The sequence below is a fragment of the Plectropomus leopardus genome, chromosome 5 (assembly GCF_026936395.1).
Source record: "Plectropomus leopardus strain MGB_pleo_1.0 chromosome 5, ASM2693639v1, whole genome shotgun sequence".
In the NCBI taxonomy this organism is placed as follows: domain Eukaryota; kingdom Metazoa; phylum Chordata; class Actinopteri; order Perciformes; family Serranidae; genus Plectropomus; species Plectropomus leopardus.
In genome coordinates, this window is record NC_142180.1 from 27,833,927 (window position 1) to 27,854,660 (window position 20,734).

The 20,734-nt window shown below is 39.3% G+C and overlaps 1 protein-coding gene across 1 annotated transcript; it reads left to right on the forward strand.

Moving 5' to 3' along the window:
* Nucleotides 1-85: 85 nt before the first annotated feature.
* LOC121963673 (unconventional myosin-Va) lies at nt 86-19,600 on the forward strand. The gene is made up of 35 exons (XM_042513947.2): nt 86-1,436; nt 2,149-2,259; nt 2,375-2,543; nt 3,664-3,808; nt 4,387-4,543; nt 4,639-4,782; nt 4,886-4,967; nt 5,108-5,215; nt 5,526-5,638; nt 5,762-6,030; nt 6,218-6,299; nt 7,109-7,249; nt 7,437-7,568; nt 7,865-7,948; nt 8,041-8,157; nt 8,685-8,782; nt 8,895-8,981; nt 9,198-9,518; nt 9,850-10,006; nt 10,185-10,424; nt 10,527-10,736; nt 11,647-11,740; nt 11,839-11,987; nt 12,094-12,318; nt 12,489-12,589; nt 13,288-13,402; nt 13,791-13,887; nt 14,253-14,378; nt 14,478-14,629; nt 14,946-15,035; nt 15,206-15,338; nt 15,651-15,948; nt 17,386-17,560; nt 17,659-17,739; nt 17,828-19,600. Exons 1-35 carry the CDS (start codon nt 1,410-1,412, stop codon nt 17,987-17,989), a joined length of 4,992 nt encoding a protein of 1,663 aa, XP_042369881.2. The 5' UTR covers nt 86-1,409; the 3' UTR covers nt 17,990-19,600.
* Nucleotides 19,601-20,734: the final 1,134 nt, after the last annotated feature.

Here is a 20,734-nt window from a genome sequence, read left to right on the forward strand (position 1 = left end):
GTACCAAACATATTCATACTGTGGTTAAACCTGTGTCTTGATGCCATTGATAACCATTTCACAGTATCTTTTCCCTCTTAATCCCCCCCCCCAAAAAAAGTCTTCCAAAGCACCAAAGCACTGGTTCCCAACACATTTAAGGCATCCCTTTTCTATCATTAAGTAAACTGACGACCCCTGAGTAAGGTACATATTTTAAGGATATTGCATATTATTTTCAACGCATAAAGTAATAGTACAGAACAACTGATGAACTGTACATTTAACCCAAATACTTAGCTGCAGGAAATTTGCATGAAACAAGAAATTTGGATGAATTTTGAGCTGACTTTTCTGTAAATTTTGCATTAGAGATGAGTTTTCCTGATATTTGTACTAACGTTTTATACAGTTCTGTTTTATTTTTTTTGTTTTAAACAACATACTTAACAGGCTTCTTTTTGGGGAAATACTTCACTCTTCCTTTTGCATGACCATTATATTAGTTCAAGTTGACAAGGTTGTTCAGCACAGAGTGAAGCGTCACATGGGATTTTGAGGCTTTCATTATGTCAAGAGGTGTTAAAAAAACATTTGCATATGATAAACAATAAGCCTATATTTATTCATTTCTGTGTAGAAAACTGAATAAAGTTATTTTTAAAAAAAATGTATTTAGATTATTCAAGGTGAACGGGCACAGTAAAGATCTGAACACTAGTTGAGCTCACAGAGCCTTCACTTTCTGTTTAACAACCTTGAGCTGCATTATAAAAGTAGTAGAAACCAGAGCTAATAGAAGAATGACCATGATAAAGGGATAAAAAAGTTTTTCTAAAAAAAAAAAAAAAAAAGGAAGCGTTTTAGGTATGGGTGATTTAAAAAAACAAAACAATTTTGCAAAAAGTCAGTGCATATATCAGGAAAACTAATGTAATGTTCAGTGGAAAGCATCTGCTCTGAATTCATCCAAATTGCTCTGTTGTGGTTCATTTTACAATTCATCGGTTACTCTGTGCAGTTGTTGCTATGTATTGAAAATGATATGCATAATATCTATCAGAATTCCCTTAGTCAAGGGTCTTCAGTTCACTCAGTGATATGAAAGGGGTCCGTTATTAAAAAATAGCAGGAATCACTGTTCCAAGGGCCTCCCTGCCTGGCAGTAATGCTTCACCCTCTGCACGTTCAAATGGAGAAACCCCTCCATCCAGTCAGTGCATCCTCCCACAGATTAACAGTTAACCTGACAGTCCTCATGCCTCTGTGTCAGCCCGGACAAAGTGCAAAATACTGTCACCAGGACGCAAAGTGGCTCCTCTGCAGAGGTGTGGAGGATACAGACAGTTTCCCTCCACAGGGACGTGTAGATGTCACTGATTTTGATTATCTTAAAATGAAGTCCTCCTGCATGCTTTGAAGTAGATATAATGACATCATTGGAGCTATACAGCAAGGTAAGACTGACTTGATTTATTTCTTTATGCATTTTTAATGTCATTCTTTTCTGCTGCAAAGTTTAGCACTTGTAAGTCTGTTTAAAAGAAGAGAAATGGTACAAAAACAAACATTGCGCATGATGTGAGCATTAATATTGTGTAGCATTATGGTGTCTACACCCTTTCCCAAATATAAAAATTTTCATAAAATATGTTTTGGTGCCTGAATGATCACCCCTCTGGATTTTTTAGCTGCTATGTTACAGTTAATGATAAATTTACTGTGAAAAATCTGCTAAAACATTTTTGTTAATCCTTATTTCAGTAGACTTGATGGTCAATAATGTATAAAATGGTAAAAATAAGAGTGAGAATTCATTTGTAAAATGAATACATTAATAAGTGATTTAGATATGTTTAAAGAAGATAATGACTAATCCATGCAAGCAATTTAGAGTAGGATGACCGGTGTTAATTTTTAACACTGTTTAGGAGCCTTTTATGCTGATGGGTGACAAATATCTGGTCTGGGTGAGGCCAGGACGTGTAACATGTACCTGAACAGTGTCGGGACAGAAAATAACATATTATGCAATAAAAATGTCTTCTTTACTGTGCTCCAAGGGGCTCCAGGACATGAAAAGTGTGTTCAACCTGCAGTATCTTTATCCCTCTTAATTATTTATTAATTTTAATTTTAGTTTTGTACATCCATGTTCTCTTGCTATAGGGGGCGAGTGTGTGGGTTCCTGATCCAGATGCAGTTTGGGTGTCAGCCCTGCTCCTTCAGGACTACAGTCCTGGAGAGAAATATGTACTGCTACAGCTCCCTAATGGAAAGGTGAGACACACTGTACATTATATTGTCCATGTAGCGTGTTCCTCCCGGACATATGCCAAGCTCCACTGTCCTCTCTGTCTCTCTAAAAGATCTCCTAACTTTCCTCTGTTGGTAGGAGGCTCGTTACCCGGTGGCGTCTCCCTCTGATCTGCCACCACTGGGGAACCCGGACATCCTGGAGGGGGAAAATGATCTGACAGCTCTCAGCTTCCTACATGAACCTGCCGTCTTGCACAACCTGCGGGTTCGATTCCTGGACTACAGCAGCATCTACACATACTGTGGTGAGCACTGCACGGGTAAAAGCAGATGGCCAAGGGAGTTTTAAGGAAGTCGAGTTAAAACAACTAAAAAGGGACGACACTGGTGACAGTTCAGATTTACACCGTTAGCAGGAAGCTCCTGTGTGCTTCTGTCTGTGTGATTACAGCTCATAATACTAACTTTATTACACTGGGTCAAAGGTTCAGCCAAGGGAAACAACTCCCTCACCGCCACCTGTTCAAGATGTGACTCGTTTTTCAGAGGTCTTCCAAAAGTCACTCTGCCCATTTAGACACAATCACTCTCCTTGTTTACCTTAAATATGTGTTTGTCATGACTGTGCGTTTTTATTTACAATAATTAAGAGTTATTTAGAGTAAACAAACAGTGGGTTCTAGAAAGTTTTCTTGATTTGGATTTGCGTTTAGAGAGACATTGTGAATGTTGAAGTTGAAGGGACAGTTCCCTCCTATATTAAAAATACATATGTTTCCTCTCACCTGTAGTGTAATTTATCAGTCTAGATTGTTTTGGTGTGAGTTACTGAATGTGGGAGATAATCGACCGTAGGGATGTCTGTCTTATTAATTTATTGGAACTACACGGCACTCAGTTTTTGGTGCTCAAAGTGCCAAATTAAAAAAAAACATTAGAGAGGGAAAGGGAGTAGATTTTTTTCAAATCACAGCTTAGGATATGTCAGTGATTAGCAGCAACATTGGTTATGCCAGTGTACCCAGTGAAAATAGCATGTATTTTCTCTATATGCCAAATATGGTAAAAAATGACATCATCAGATGGAAAATAGTAAAAATTACAGATTCCAAGACAAAAGCCCAGAATGACACCCAAGAATAATACACACATATGTTGGCACATAGTTTTCACCTCACAGTATGAATGTAACCATTTTGTGTACACAGTGTATTTTAGACTTATCGTAGGAGCTGAGCATAAAAGCTTAAGCAAAAATACAAAACCTTGCCAAAGTCTATTGCATATGCATGAACATAACCAAAATTATCAAAAAAATAAATAAAATAAAATAATGAAAAGCATGTAAAATGCGTCAAACAGTCCCTGGGGGCCGATATAAATCCATGTCCTATGCTGATGTGTCTTTCTTATCCTGTCCCCCAGGTATTGTGTTGGTTGCCATCAATCCCTATGACCAGCTCCCTATATATGGAGAGGAAGTGATTGATGCTTACAGCGGTCAGGATATGGCTGACATGGAACCTCACATCTTTTCTGTGGCCGAGGAAGCCTACCGCACCATGACCAGGTCAGATGTGAAAGGCTAGAAGTCTTGTTATTGCCTCCCTTGTAACCTTGTTGAGGAACATGCTATATAAATAAAGCTTATGTTATTATTATTACTATTATTATTATCATTATGTTATGACAACTAGAAAACTTTTTTCTTTAAAAATCTCCATGTATTTGATTACTTTCATGATGATGATGATTATTATTTATTCATAATTATTATTTTATTTATTGATTCATCATTTTAACCAATTATTTTATATATTTTGGCTGATTTATAATCTATTACTTTTATTATAATAATAATTGTTACCGTCATTTTTCATTTTATTTCATTTTATTTTTTAATTTTTTTTTGTCTTTTAGAGTGTGTGACTGTTTGAGGGGATGTGCATTTCTATATTGATGTGAAATTTTCGTTTTTTGTTGTGTAGTTAAAACTTCAATAAAAATATTGTTAAAAAACACGAACGTTTCAAACTGTAAAAATGTACATCAGTTAAAAAATTGCCTTTGGTGTTCTGCAACAACACTGATGGTCTGAGGATAATGTCACTGTATCAGTTGTGCTAGTTTTGCTTTCTGTGTGTACAGGGAGGAGAAAAACCAGTCTATCATCATCAGTGGAGAGTCTGGCTCGGGGAAAACGGTTTCGGCCAAATTCACCATGCGATACTTTGCTGTGGTTGGAGGAGCAGCACAGCAGACCAGCGTGGAGGAAAAGGTTCTGGCTTCCAACCCAATAATGGAGGTGAAGACTAGCTGGACAGATTTGTCACTTAGAAATTAAAATTCTCCTGTCAAATATTAATATTTTTTAAAGATACATAACACTTTTGTCTACAGTCTATTGGAAATGCTAAAACCACCCGGAATGACAACAGTAGTCGTTTTGGGAAGTACATTGAGATTGGCTTTGGCAGAAAAGGGGACATCATTGGGGCAAACATGAGGACGTATTTACTGGAGAAGTCAAGGGTTGTCTTTCAAGTAAGTTCTTTTGCAAGAATGATAAGGAAGACATAAAAATGATTTATTTATTAAGATGAGAAATGTTTGCTGTTTGTGACTCGTATGTTTATGTGCATGTAAGGCCTCAGCAGAGAGGAACTACCACATCTTCTACCAGCTGTGTGCCTCCAGAGAGTTGCCTGAAATGCGATCCCTGAAACTGGGTGAGACTTCATCACAAACAACCCGCTCAGCTTGTTCTCAAAATGTTACCATGTCTGCATGTTGTCCAGTCACTGTGTTGATAACGTTTTGTATATTGTAGTGTGAAGGTTGCTAACTTTGCTTTGTGTTTTTCCTGCAGATGCACCTGAGCATTTCCACTACACCAGGCAGGGGGGAGAGATGGAGATTCCTGGTACTGATGATTTGTCGGACTTTGAACGCACTCGCAGTGCTTTCACCATCCTGGGTAGAGTAATTGCACTCACACACAAGTACAATGCACGCACTATGATGTTTGAGGATGCAACAAAGGTTTTACCTAGCTTTTTAAAAAAAAAAAAAAAAAAATTTTAAATCGACTAATTTCACTTTCTTGGCAAGTTGCTCAATGCCTTTTTTCCCCCGTGTTTTTTCAAAAGAATTCAAATCAAATGTGCTTGGGCTCTAAAGGTTTAAATACTTGTCAAAGGTTTCTGAACACAGCACAAAAAAAGTGAAGTCAATCCAGGTTTCAAAGGGTTAAAACCTTTAATATGATGTATTTGTTGAAATTGCAGGTGTGCAGCCTGACCAGCAGATGGAGCTATTCAGGATCCTGTCAGCTGTTCTGCACCTGGGGAACGTCAACATTCAAGCCAGTGGAAGAAGTTCTGACCGCAGCTACATAGATGTGAGAAATTTACTTTCAGTGTCTCCTTTCAATTGGAGTTCTTTAAAAAAAACTTTTTCTCTCTAAACTTTCTTCCTGTTTGCTCTGTCAGTGAATAATCTAAGTCCTTTTGTCATTTCCCAGGCAGATGACCGTCCTCTGGATGTCTTCTCTAAGCTCTTAGGAGTGGAGGGCCCTCAGATGGCCCACTGGCTGTGTCATCGCAGACTGGCTGTAGGGGGAGAGATGCTGGTCAAGCCTGTGCCTGGCCAGCAGGCCGTAGAAGCCAGAGATGCACTGGCCAAACATATCTATGGTCAGCTGTTTACATGGACCGTCCAGAGGCTCAACTCTGCTCTGCGGAGCCAGAGGGGACAGGCCAAATCCTTTATCGGTGTACTTGACATCTATGGGTGAGTGATGAGCTTTGTGACACCATATATATATATATATATATATATATATATATATATATATATATATATATATACATATATATATATATATATTGTGGCTTTATTACACTCCAAAGTCTGTTTTTATGTTTAGTCAGAAGTGTGTTTTCATAGTTGGACTGACAAGTCTTCTCTCTCTGAGCAGATTCGAGACCTTTGACCGGAACAGTTTTGAGCAGTTCTGTATAAATTATGCAAATGAAAAACTGCAACAGCAATTCAACAGGGTAAGTCATGTGACAGGCAGACAACATGTCTTCTGTCCCTCTGCGTTTTGGTGGGTGAGACATTGTACTTGCACGTGCCAGTAGCCAAATATTTTTATTAAACCCTTATGGCAGTGATACTTAAGTTATAGTCAGAGGGCCAAATCTGGCCCCTGATAGGGTGATGGGTGGCCCCCCAACCACTTTCTAATTCACAATAAAAATAAAGTGATTCACACTGGGAATTGTTTTTGTACTTTAAGTATATGTAAGATGCCAGAGTGCATAAAACAGCATCAAAACAGAACTTGTTAAGAAAAAAAAACTACCAGTGTGTGTGTCCTAAAATGTCCTAAAATCCGAGAAAGGTCCTAAAATCCTAGAAATGTCACAGAAATGTCCTCAAATCCTAGAAATGTCTTAACATCCTAGAAATGTCCTAAAATCTGAGAAGCATCCTAAAATCCTGGAAATGCCTAAAATCCAAAACATGTATGGGGCTGTGATGTCATGGTGTCATGTGTGACATACTCTTTCTGTTCTGCAGTATGGTGTACTTTTTTTTAGAGGGTTTTGAACAGGTTTTCAAAATTACATTATATTGATCTGATTTTTGGGAATAAAACTTCCTTATTGTATCGAAATGCAGGAGGAAATGCTGCTTTATCGTGGCCTCCCTGTTGTGAAAGAAACAAGCACAGACTGTGATAATCTGTTCTTTATAGCAAAACTAACTGTGTGTAATCTGCCTTCTTTAACTATTTGTTTATAGGTATTTAATTTTTTTTCAATCTTTAAGTTTTATGCTTTTATTTTGTGTTCGTGTGCAGCATGTGTTCCACCTCGAGCAGGAGGAGTACGTCCGAGAGGAGCTGGCCTGGAGCAGGATTGAGTTCAGTGACAATCAGCAGTGCATCAATCTCATAGAGGGACAACTGGGCCTGTTTGACCTTTTAGATGAGGAGTGCAGGGTCAGTCATGCCATCCCTCTTTCCCCTCTCCACGTCTTATCATTTTATCTGTCTATTCACATGCATGCTAACTTAAAAATGGCTGTTTTTTTAAGCACTCGATCTTTTTTTATTTTTTAACTTGCTGGTTTTAGTGATATTCTCCCACGCTTAAACCTCAGTGATCGATTTCCGTGTTTACGATCAGATGCCCAAAGGTTCAGATGAGAGCTGGGTACGGAAGCTGTATGACCAACACCTGACCGGCAAGCCCCACCCTCACTTCCAGAAACCTCGCATGTCCAACAGTGCCTTCATCGTTCTGCACTTCGCTGACACAGTGAGTATTGAAGGTCAACACACAAAAGCTTAAGGAAGATAAGATAATCCTTAACTAGTCTTCACAAAGGGGAAATTTACATTATTACAACAGCAAAGAGATATCAAAGCAAGGTATCTAAAAGATAAATAAAGCAGAAAGAACAATGAAAATAGTACAAACTAGATGCAAAACTGAACAGTTCAAAAAATATTTCCACCAAGTGCACATGGATAATTGCATGCAATGATATCTGTTTTCGGACTGAAAAATTTTCTTTTCAAGTAAATTAACCATTTTTTCCCTTTTTTCATCAGGTGCAGTATGAATGCTATGGCTTTTTAGGGAAGAATCGAGACACAGTCTTTGAGGAGCTCATTAACATTCTTAAAGCCAGTCAGGTAGATATGTGTCACATTTTAATTTTCATTAGTGTCAGTGTGACTGTTTGATCACTTACTTGTCTGTGTGTGTGTGTTCATGTGTGTGTCAGTCTGAGCTGGTGGCTGAGTTGTTCCAGCAGCAGGGAAACGTTTCCTCTGTGGCTAATGGAAGTGTTCGTTCAGGGAAAAGAGCCACCAGAGAACATAAGCTGACGGTGGGCTTCCAGGTGAGCCATTATGATGTGTTTGTGTAGTTGTGTGGTTGTGTGTGGTGTTTTTTGGTTCACTTAACCCTTTAAAACCTGGATTGACATCAGTTTTCTCATTCGTTCACAAATTATTTGACCCTTTAAAACCAGAGCAAAATGGTTCAAGTTCTTTTGAAAACATAGGGAGAAAAGCAATGACTGACTTGACAAGAAATGTACCACAAATTGCAAGAAACCAGTAAAAAAGTACTTAAAAATTAGCTTTAAAAAAGAGGGGAGGACTGTAAAAAAAATTATCCAAAAAATAAGAAAAAAAGTCCAGTAAAATATTGTAATATATATACATACATATATATATATATATATATATCGTATTATTATCTGATAATTTTTTTGGAACATTATTACATTTTTTTTTGTCTTTATAAGTTGGTTGTTGCATTCTCCCCATGTTGAAAAAATTCAAACCAATTTTTTTAGCTTTCAAATGGTTAATTCTTGGTGTAGCAATATTAAAACAACATAATGTTTTTGGTGCCTTTTAGTTCCGTCAGTCCCTACAGATGCTAATGGACACCCTGAACAGCACCACTCCTCACTATGTCCGCTGCATTAAACCCAACGACCTCAAAGAACCTTTTATGTATGACTTTGTTCAGCCTATGTTTGCAAAATTACAAATTCATGCATTTGATTTTGTCTTTTGCCGACACCTGCTGTGTGCACCAAACAGCCTAACAGACTTGCTTTGTTAGGTTTGACCCCAGGAGGACAGTCCAGCAGTTGAGAGCCTGTGGGGTGCTGGAGACGATTCGCATCAGTGCTGCAGGTTTTCCATCCAGGCGAGTACATTCATCTAACTTTCTGTAAAGCTGTAATACAGATCGAGCACTTAGACTTTAGCGGAATACTCCAACGTAATTGTGGTAAAATCCAATTACATTACAATTAAAAATGCATCACCAAAAAAGAACAAAGCAAATATCAAACAAATTTCAACAAACTGTATGAAACAGAAATGACGAAACTTTCTAAGATTTCTGTTCAAAATCTTCCAGATGGACGTACGAGGAGTTCTTCAGCAGGTACCGTCTTCTGCTTCCAGGTCCTCAGAGCCATGAGCAGGCTCAGGCCTCCTGCAGACGGACCCTGCCTCAGCTCATCAAAGACCCAGACCAGTACTGCTTTGGAAAGACCAAAGTATTTTTCCGGGCTGGTCAGGTGGCTCTTCTGGAGAGGCTGAGAGCTGAGCGGCTGCGTGTTGCGGCTGTGATCATCCAGAGCCGGGTCAGAGGATGGCTGGCACGGATCAGATACACCAGGATCTGCTGGGCAACTGTCACCATACAGAGATACTGCAGAGGAGCTCTGGCCAGACGGTGAGGAGAGAAAAGGATATGTGTGCGTCTGTGTGTGGGAGAGAGAGGGAAAGATAAATATATTCTATCTGGTACACTGAGCCATTTTATTTCTTGAAGGGGAATATATAATATATTTTATAATATATTCTAAAGGCATTAATGATTTATTCGGTTTAGTGATGCCAGGTTTACGTTTGGGACTATTTCAGGTGAGCTATAAAGTATTTTACGCTGTACAATCATCTGTGTAAACTAGAAAAATAGTACCATGCCTGTTATTCCTCTGTATTTTGTGTAAACTTTATCAGTTTACAAAACAAAATTACCAAAATTATCATTCTTGCTGCAGACTGGCCCTGACCCTGCGCTACACTAAGGCTGCTTTAGTAATTCAGAAGACCTACCGCATGGTGGTGGTCAGACAGTTGTTCCTCATGATCCGACAGGCCACCATCACCATCCAGGCCTTCACCAGGGGCACACTGGCACGCCGCAGATACAGACAGGTCAGCATTTTATTACAGCCCGAATTATTACTTGCCTAATTATTACTTTGAAAAACAACCTTCGTCTGCGCTCCATGAGTTTTTAACCCCTTTTTCTTTGACATTGATCTGTTTAGAAGAGTTAAGTTATATATAGATAACCTGTTGAAAAATGTAAACCCCTATGCTCCTTCTTTAGCTGTTGGAGGAGCGAGCTGCTGTGTTGCTTCAGGCGAGAGTGCGCGGGTGGTTGGCGAGGAAGGTGTACAGGCGAGTGCGTATGGCGGTGGTGTTCATGCAGTGCTGCGTACGCCGCAGGGCCGCCAGGAGAGAACTGATGAAATTAAAGACGGAGGCCCGCTCAGTGGAGAGGTACAGAGAGCTCAACAAGGGCATGGAAGTCAAACTGATGCAGCTGCAGCTGAGAGCGGACCAGCAGGTGGGTGAAGAGTTTGATCCTGAGATGTGATCCTTGTAAGCTCTAAAACGCCTGTTTCAAGAGGTCATTTTTATTGGATAAACTTATGTTTTTTATGTACAGGCCAGGGAGAGCGCAGCTTTGAGAGACACCCTGCATGCAGAGCGAGAGGCCGGCCGTGCTGAGCTGGAGGCTTTGAGGGCGACGGTACAGAAACTAGAGAGCCAGAAACAGGAGAAGCCCCAGCCTGTCCCAGTCATCAGCGAGAAGGAGGTGGAGGAAAGGAGGAGAGCTGAGGAGAAGGCTGCCCAGGAGATCCTGCAACTCACACAAGTAGGTCTACTAACCCAAGAATAACTTGACACATTTTACTCTGTGCTGGTGTTTGTGTTATAATTAAACAATACCAGATGTCCTGAAATGAGGGTGTCTGCAGGTCCTTAAAAAGTCCTAAAATATCTTAAATATTATTTTTTAGATATTAGGCCCTAAAAGTTAATAAAAGGTCTTTGCATTTGTGAGGTCAGAATTGCAACAAACATTTAATTTTATTTTATTCATGCATTTTGTAATTTGCTTTTCAAAACAAGTCAAGCTCTTCCTTATGAAGGTTTTATGTTACATGTCTTTAAAGCTACATCTTAACTTAATACTCTACTCTATACTTGCACTTACCCATTAGTAAAATGTACATTAAAATAACTCACTACTACTTACATTAATACTTACCTACATTGCTTGGATAAGAAATAGATAATTTGCGCAAAAATCAGTCTTAACCCTTTGAAACTTAAGTGAACTGGCTTTATTTCTTTCAAAAACATGGCAAGAAGAAGAAGAATAGAGAGAAGAAGAAGGCAATAAACAACTAAAGAAATGGCAAGATGCAAGATATTAATAAGATGTAAAAAAAAAAAGGCAAAAAAAAAACAAAAAAGAGGAGTAAGAAAAAACAAAGAAAAAATTTACCTGGGGAAAAAAGTGCTAAAAATTGAATTGAATTATCATATTGACATAAATTTTCAGCATCTGAAGACAACACAAGGAAAGGGATGGAGATTCAGATTTGAAAGGGTTATATTTGGTCAATAAATATTCTTGAAAGGGTCTTAAAAAGCATTAAATTTAAGCTTGTGAGACCTGTGGACACCCCAACGCTAAAATGTTCTTTTCCCTGACCAGCTGTTTTAAGATCAGATTATGATTTTCAGGAGTTTTGTTTATTTTCTCATATTTTTTTAAGGAGTTGCAAGCTCTGCAGACAGAAAAGGAAAGTTTTTGCAAACAGAGAGACGATATCTCTGCTCGCTTGCTTGAACAAGAAAATGCAGAAGAAGGTAAGTTCCCACTTTGCAGCATCATACAGTCTGTATTATTTCATAGGTAAACCTTTTGTTTTTCTGTCACCCTTTGTTTTTTTTCGTTGTGTGTGCAGAGCGTGTGCAGCAGGCTGTGTCTCAGGCGAGTGCAGCTCTGAGGGCGGAGCTGGATGAAGAGAGGAGAAAGTATCAGGGTCTCCTGAGAGAGTTCACCAGACTGGAGCAGAGATACGACAACCTCAGAGAGATGAGTCTGCTCACAGAGGTTCATAACTACACCTACAGACACGCTTAAATACTTTTACAAAAGTACCTTTTCATCGAAAAACTTTCATCCTCATTGCTAAGGGTATTTTCTCTCCTCATAACAGCGCACCAGAGGCCACAGAAGGACGGACTCCAGTCAGAGTCTCAGCTTGGAGCCTCTCTCTCCTCTCTCTCCATCTCCCACTCCGCTGTCACCCCAGTCTCTCACCCCGCTCTCACTGTCACCCTTCCCATCTGCCTTCCCTTCTCCAGAGGAGGTCCGCAAGGTCAGTGTGACGTCTCCCTCCTTGGAGAGGAGAGTCTCAGTTTGGAGCTACGACACGCCAATGGTGAGAGTGTAGGAGTCGGAAACTCAAAGAGAAATGTCACAAAACCTACCTCAAGCTCAAATACATTTTATTTTGCAGCATTTTTCCCCTTTTTGTGATTGTTGACCAACAGGATCTGGGTGTTTTTTCAACTTGCAGCACAATCTAATCAGGTCATTTTGCATTGACAGGACCAGTTGATGGAGAGGATGGATGTGGCCAAAATCCCGGCAGTGAAGATGAAAGGAGAGGACCTGGCACATGCATACGATGCTGTGCGAGTGGCCAACAAGTCAGTCTCTCACTAGTGTATCAGCTTGCTTCCCTTTCAGTTTAAAGGTCATGTGTGTAGGATTTAGAGTGATATATTGGCACAAATGGTATATAATATTCCTAACTATGTTTTTATACATTTATTATCACCCGAAAATAAGAATCATTGTGTATTTATGACCTTAGAATGAACCATTGTTACCTACCATGTCCTCTTCCACAGATATTGCCATTTTGTCCTACAGTAGCCCAGAACAAACCAAACACTGACAGGGCATTTGCATTTTTGCATTTGAAACCAGCTCTTCTTAACTGGATATGATATGAACGAGTGATGGAACGTCAGATTGTTTCAGTGTTTCCAAATGAAAATGTCCCTCTGCGTGCATTAGCAAGCAGGCTAAGTGATGTGTCATTTGGAAAACTGCTCGCCCTGGCTTTATTTTGGCAAATCTTCACTCAACTCTGACCTATTTTATGAGTAACAGCAAGCTGTTCCTCAGGCTTGATCAGGGCTCAATAGGTTCGCTGAATTTCATTACTTGTATTTTATCTGGACACATTTTCGTTCCCCATTGGCCATTGTTATCTTGATCACTATATGCTCGGAAGAGTAGCACACTTGATGCCACTAAATCCTACACACTGCTGCTTTAATGCTGCGATTTTATATTTTGTGGATGAACTCTGTGGTCCTCTTGCCCTCGTCTGAGTCAGGTTTCTGGAGAGCCAGCTGCGTAGCCAGAGCATTCAGAGGGAGGAGGAGCTGGAGGCTCTGAAGTGTCAGCTTAGTCAAGTGATCTCCAGTTCTTCCTCCGCTGCACAGCGACAGGTATCGACTTATGAGGACATCCGTCATCCGTAGTGCATGAAGGGTTTTGCTAAAAGATTATGTAAACATTAAGAAATCAGCTCAGTGAGTCTTAATGATCTTTTCTTTTTAGTACATATGTTGATGTTTCACCTTTTCCTCCCCTGACTTAATTAATTATGCTTCCATCTTTACCAAAGTCTCTTTTTACCTCTTCACTAATCACTCATCACTTCTGTCTGAAACAATCACTCAACACTCGATAAAGTAGGAGCGAGAAAATACCAGCTGTTAGTAATCTTGTTGAAAAGTTGAAGCTTTTTCCTGCTGTTTTGACTGAAAGTCTTTGAGGTTTAGATCATTAGCTATGAGACACAAATCCTAAATGTGAGCGTGTTTGTGTTTAAAGGAACTACTTGAGGCCAGAGAGCAGGAGTGTGTGAGACTGAGGCGAGAGCTGAAGGAGCTTAGAAACACAGTCTCACTCAGACGACTCCTGACACAAGGTACACTTTTATTAAAAGCTTTAATTCAGAGCTTTTGGTTTGCTGTTCACTTTCAGAATTAAATGTTTAATGTATATTTTTTTCTTTAGCACTGAAAATATAACATTCATGAAATAGGAAGTCTTAAACAACATCACAGTATACAGATACATTTAGATCATTAACATTTATTGCTTCTATAAATTATGTTAAAATGCAACTGAGAGCAGATGACCCTTTCCACTCCATATTCAGAAAATAGTAGTAAAGCATATGAAGTATCAACTGTCCAGTTATCTTGTCTCCTCTTCCATCTGTGTATTTTATGATTTTTTTGTTGTTGATGCTGCTGTCTCAGTTTGTGTTACACCGTTTTCTCTCTCCAGTTGTCCCCTCAGCTTTCACCCCAGTGACGCCCTCCTGTCCATCTCAACCGAAGCCAGCAACAGTCACTGGTTTGCTGGAATGTAGGAAGAGAGATGAAACCAAGCTCATCAAGAACCTCATCACAGGTGAGACAGGAAACAGTAAACATGAACAAAAACTATATTACAAATATGACCTAGTTGTGTTTACGCTGCCATTTCTGCTCTCTTCTGTCTGTGGTCCAGACATCCGTGTTGACATCGCCCTGTCTCTACCTCCTGGCCTGCCTGCCAGCGTGCTCTTCCTGTGCGTTCGTCAGGCCGACTGCAGTGGAGACCAGACTCAGGCTCGCTCACTCTGCAGCGCCGCTGTCACTGCTATGAAGGCAGCTCTGAAGGTAACCTGGGTTTGCTTTGGTGCACCATATGGCTGAGGTTCAATGTGTGAGGGCGGATCGCATCATGTCACTTACAGAGAAGCATCGACTGCTGACTTTGAACCACTTTCATGTGATTGTTTTGGATTGTTTTGACCAGCAATCTGGCCCCAAAGGACAAACTAAATAGCAGCAAAGTCCAACTCTCTCTCTCTCACACACACACACACACACACACACATATACGTAAATGAAATTAGTTATTAATTTCACTTCATCATTTAGTGTTGATATCCAATGTCACTGTAACCTCTTTTCTTTCTCTCTGTCCCTGCAGAAACATAGCAATGATGTGGAAATGACAGCTCTGTGGCTTAAAAACGCCTATTTGTTGCACGACCTGTTGACCCAGCACTCTCCAAAACAGGTATTTATTATTATTTGTATCTTATTGACTCAAATGTATCTTCAAAAAACAGACTGTGTCATCTTGCACACAGTCAACTCTCTGCTGAATATAATTAATCAACATAGTAGTTTGTGATTTATTGATATCATTTAATGCATGAATGAATATGCAGGCTTATCATTTTTCAGACCCTTGACTCAGACGAACTCGCTCCACTGACTGTTGATCTGAGTGACGTGATCCGCGCCCTCAGTGACCTCTGTATCCAGGCCTATCAGCAGCTCCTCTCCATCACTGAAAAACGCCTCCAAAACATCATAGGTACCGCTGTAACAAAGACAACACTGATGCTGTTCATTCTCTTCTGATTTTTTTTATTTCTTCAAATAAAAAAACAAGATTATACAATGCATAAGGAAAGAATTTGATGGAGAATTGCCCAAAACCCTCCAGGGGCTTGAAAAGTGGATTTCTCCAGGCAGTGATACAAAAAGTTTTAACAGCTATAATAATCCATTAAAGCTATTACATGTTAAGAGATGAAGACAATATTTGACAATAATTTTGGGTTTTTAGGGCTTTTCCCTCCACTGTTCCCCTTACCAATTACTTGCTGCTCCCTCTCTCCCTCAGTCCCCTCTCTGTTGGAGAGCGAGACCATCCCAGGTCTGTCTGGCTCTGCATTAAAGTTGGGAACTTCCAGAAAACGAGCAGGCTCAGACCCCAGGACCGTGGGAGGTGATGCTCCCACAATGGCGGCGGTGCTGAGGGAGCTGGGAGCCCTTCACGCCGCTTTGTCCCGCCAGGCTCTGCCCCCGACGCAGATGGATCAGGCCTTCCATCAGCTCACCTACCATATTTCTGCCTCCGCTCTCAACAGCCTTCTGCTTAGGAAAGACATGTGCTGCTGGAGTCGTGGCATGCAAATACGGTAGAAATATACACAGAAAAATCTACATTAATGCAACATTTTTCATGTATAAAGGCATGCAGCTTTCTTCCAGAAATTCGACCCCCATAAATGCAGTTAAATGTAAAATAACTCAATCGACTAGGTAGGAAATGTCATCAGAGTGACCCACTTATGCTATAAATGTAGTTAAAATAGAGGAGGTCATTCTGTCAGGTAGGGAAGAACTCTAAGAATGACCTACGACCCTCGTAATCATAGATAAAAAAATAGAGTAGATCCTTCTCTCAAATCAGAATTATCTATCAGAATGATGAAATACCTCTATAACTGTAGTAAAACGTAGAGTAGATCGTTTTGTCAGATAAGAAATATCTCGCTGTATGTATGTAGTCAAAGTAAAGTAGCTCATTCTGTCAGGTAGGACATGTCTTCAGAAAAAGCTTATAAATCTATAAATGTAGTTTAAAAATAGAGTAGGTCATTCTGGCAGGTAGGGAATATCTGTATGAATATTCATAGTATATTATTTCGACCAAAATCATGAAAAAACCTGATGGGATATGAAATGAAAGCTAAATCACGATGAAACTTCAAATTAAAGCATGTCGTCCAAAATCAATAAAAAAATGTTATAGTATAGTATGTTGACCAAAATCATGAAAAGAAACCATCATAGTATGGTATGTCATCCCAAATTATGAAAAAAACCCATCAAAGTATAGTATGTCATCACAAGTCAGAAATATACATCATAGTGTGGTATGACGTCCAAAATCACGAAGAGATGTCATAAATTCATGATGAAACTTCATAATTAAGTGTGTCATCAAAAATCACGAAAAAAAACACTATGGTGTGGTATGTTATCAAAAATCAATGAAAAACAGCATTGTTTGGTATGACAACCAACATTATTAAAAAACGCCACAGTAAAATATGTCATCCAAAATCATGAAAAACCTCACAGTATATTATGTCGTCAAAAATTATGAAAAAAGGCCCTATTATAGAATGTCTTCAGAAATCATAGTGTAATATGTTGTCAAAGTCATTAAAAAGTCATAGTATAGCAAAACCATGTTGCCCAAAACCAAATGAAATGAATATAACTGTATAGTATGAGCTCAAAAATCTATAAAACACATCACCGTTTAGCATCCTGTCAAAATCAAGAAAAAAAAGATAGTATTGTACTTATTGTATTAAGTATAGTAGTTCGTCCAAAATCATGCAAGAAAGTCATAGTATAGTATGACAAACTTTTTAAATCTTATTTTCATTGCATAGTGTACCGTGACATTTTACTTTTATCTCATAGCATGCCACCTTTTTTCCATTATTCTTTTTTTTAAAAATTATTTTTATTATTTTTTTAAATCTAGTTTAGTTTAGGTTTAGTTATTTGTGTGAAGATTTAGTCCTTTTTAATTAGTCTGCCTTTCTCCTGTCACTAAGCTACAATGTGAGTCTACTGGAGGAGTGGCTGCGGAGCCGAAGTCTTCTGACAGGGGGAGCTGCGGCGACACTAGAGCCTCTCATCCAGGCTGTTCAGCTGCTGCAGGCTGGGAAAAAGACTGAGGCGGAGGCACAGGCTCTTGTTCAGACCTGCACTGCCCTGTCCAGCCAGCAGGTGAGTCTCTGTCTGTCTGCAGCTAGCTAAATGAGATTACACACTGTTGTACAGTTAAGGTGCAAAAACTTCTTGTTGGTTTCTGTTTTATTTCACAGATTGTGAAGATCCTGACTCTCTACACTCCCAACAGTGACCTTGATGAGAGAGTTACATTGAATTTTATCCGCAATGTCCAGGTATTGTTTGCAGCTGGGTATATTTCAGTGTGTTTACCAGTTAAAGGATTGTGTCTCATGTCAATGATCTCTGTCTTTGCTTTTCTAGGGGCTTCTTAAAGGACGTTCTGACGATCTGCCTCCACAACTCCTCATGGATGTGCGGCGAGTGTTTCCTGTCACATTTCACTACTCACTTCCCCCTGTCCTCCACGCTGAGCAGTTAGTCATCCCAGACTCGCTCAAGATCTCCTTTCTACGCAGAGCCTAGAACATGATACCTTGCTTCTACAAAGCAACCTATTGGATTTATAAAGATTTGGATTATTGGAAGCAGAAACACAATGGGCTCTATCTCTAGGCAGCACACGGCGCAGCGAGTGTCATTGCTAGTGTCAGACTGGCGTATTTGTCATTTTAACGCCTGACGCCCACATCCTTTAAATAACAAATTTACCTGCGCCTATCTGTGCGCCCCTGGGCATGTCGGTCTTAAAGTGGGGTGTGGTAGGCACGCTGTTGGTGGATTCCTATTCTGAGGCAACAGAAAGCAAATGCACCATTGGCCAAATAAAAGCCGATCCAAAGTCAAAGGCGCAGTCTGTTTCCTGCTATTTAAAAGGCGGGTTATGCAGATAGCAAGATGCTCTTGCATGAGGTTCAGATGTTTGGATAAATCAGGTGGAACATCACAATACAGCCCTCAAAGTGTGTGTTGCACAACATTGATATGCGTCATGGATGTCTCTTGGACATAAATAAATGAGGGCAAATCACAGGACGAAGGAAGGCGTGTGGCTGAACTGCATATGCCAATACCAGTTAACCCAAATATGCCAGCACCAACACGTGCACTGAGAGATCAGCTGGCTCCTCCCCTTTCTGCGTATGTTTTACCCTGAGCAGCAAGCTTTGTTTACCCCTCCCCCTAACATCATTGTACACTTTTCTGCATTGTAAGGCCGTTATGGAGGTTCCTAAAATGATGGGACCTGGGTCCTCTCATGCCTGCTTTACCTCTGCTGCTTTCGGCGGATATCTGCTGCTTCTGCAAATGATCTGCTTGCGCACCTTCAACTCAATTCAATTTCAGTTTCAATTCAATTCAATCTTATTTATAAAGTCCATTATCACGAAACACTGTTTGCCTCAGAGGGTTTTACAGCATACGACATGATTCTTGTTTCGGCCAAACCCCCCCATGACTAATTCAGAGTCTAAATAAAAACCCCTCTGCGCCGTGCGCTGCACCTAGTGCCCAGCTTATCTGCTGTTCAACTAGCAAATTGGATTTAGGCACGCCCAAAATGCATTTACGTCATGAGCTTTAGACCATACGCTATAGATTGTCTAAATAGGGCCCAATGTGACAGCAGTACCAGTAACCCCAACCCTCAATAAGAACTAGAAAAAAAAGAAACTCACAAAAAAACATCTGTTGTATGAAAGAATTCTCATGCTAGTACTTTGTACCACTACACATCATCAGTAATACATATTTATATGCTCACAAACATTTGAAAAATAGAGAACAGTAATTAATCATAAAAATAATTGAAGTCAAGAATTGTCATATAATTTTGTGTGCTGGCACAGTAAAAAAAAAATCTTTTTGTTTTATTTTGTTCCTATCATGCACCTTTTCTGGAAGTACGGGAGTGGTGTTGCTTTGCAGCTGTCTGAGTGGTCTGATCATCTAAACAGAACAGATCGTGCATGTCTGTCTGCTCTTTGTCTATGTGCTTTTCATTGTGCTTCTACATTTATCCCTGTCCTTAACTTCTGTGAGCATACATGTCAGTCCAATACGCCAACAAGAAAACAGAGCTCTTAAGGAGAGTAAAGTATCATTGTCAACAGCAATAAATACTATTTGGTGGCATTTCCAGCTGTGTGACAGTTGTTTAACTGGTATTTAATCACTGTGCAGATGTTTCCTTGCATAATAGACCTTGTAAAAACCAGAGCTTGACAGTGTATTTAGATAATGTTTACTTAGATGGGTAGTTCTTCTATTATAACTTCAGGAAGGTTTGTAATGCCACTGTAAGAGAAAGAAGACACCAGTGTATTTATTTGGTTTTAAAAGGTATACATCACTCCTTACATAACAGTTTTTATATGACTTACTCACCGTGTGCAATGTATACAGTGGGAAGTTTTTCAGGCATGCCTTATCATAGTATATAGTATGTCAAAAATATTGAACATCATAGTATAGTATGTAATCCAAAAACTTGAAAAATGTCATAGTATAGTATGTTGTCCAAAATACTGAAAGAACATCATAGTTGAGTATGTCGTCCAAAATCATGAAAAAGCTTCATAATATAGTATGGCGTCAAGAACCATGAAAAAACATCATAGTATAGTATGTCGTCCAAAATCATGAAAACACATCAACCCCACCAGAGATGAGTTAGTATGTTGTCCAAAATCATGTAATAACTAGAGAGTATAGTAAATGTTGAAAAACATTTTTTTTTAGGCATTGTATTTTATGTCGTCTTTGGCCATTATTTGAACATGCTATATTATACTATGTCTTGACAAAGTATAATATGTTGTTTAAGCACTTTTTTGATAACAAAATTTGACATTTTTTGCCATACTATACTGTGTCATTGTCAGTCATTTATTTGAACACGCTATATTATGTTTTTGGCCGTTATTGCAAAATTCTAGACTATGACGTGTCTTGACATGTTATACTATGGTTTTCAGCTGTTTTTTCGACATTTTTTGTCATGCTATATTATCGTGTTTTCGCTTGTTTTTTCAACATGCTATATTATAATGTTTTTGGCTGTTTTTTCAACATTCTATACTATCATGTGTCTCGACATGCTATTTAATTTTGTTCTCAGCTATTTTTTCGACATGTCATATTTTGACATTTTTTGCCATACTTTAATAAGATGTAATTTTTTTGACATGCTATTTATGATGTTTTAGGCCACTTTTTAAACGTGTTATTGTATGACGTGTTCACAAGGTATAATATGTCTTTTTTTTG

Excerpts from the sequence above, each read along its gene's own strand:
- LOC121963673 (XM_042513947.2), top strand. The coding sequence starts at position 1,410 with ATGACATCATTGGAGCTATACAGCAAG. Across the intron at positions 2,544-3,663 it reads CAGCATCTACACATACTGTG|GTATTGTGTTGGTTGCCATC; the intron begins GTGAGCACTGCA and ends CCTGTCCCCCAG. Across the intron at positions 8,783-8,894 it reads GACCTCAAAGAACCTTTTAT|GTTTGACCCCAGGAGGACAG; the intron begins GTATGACTTTGT and ends TTGCTTTGTTAG.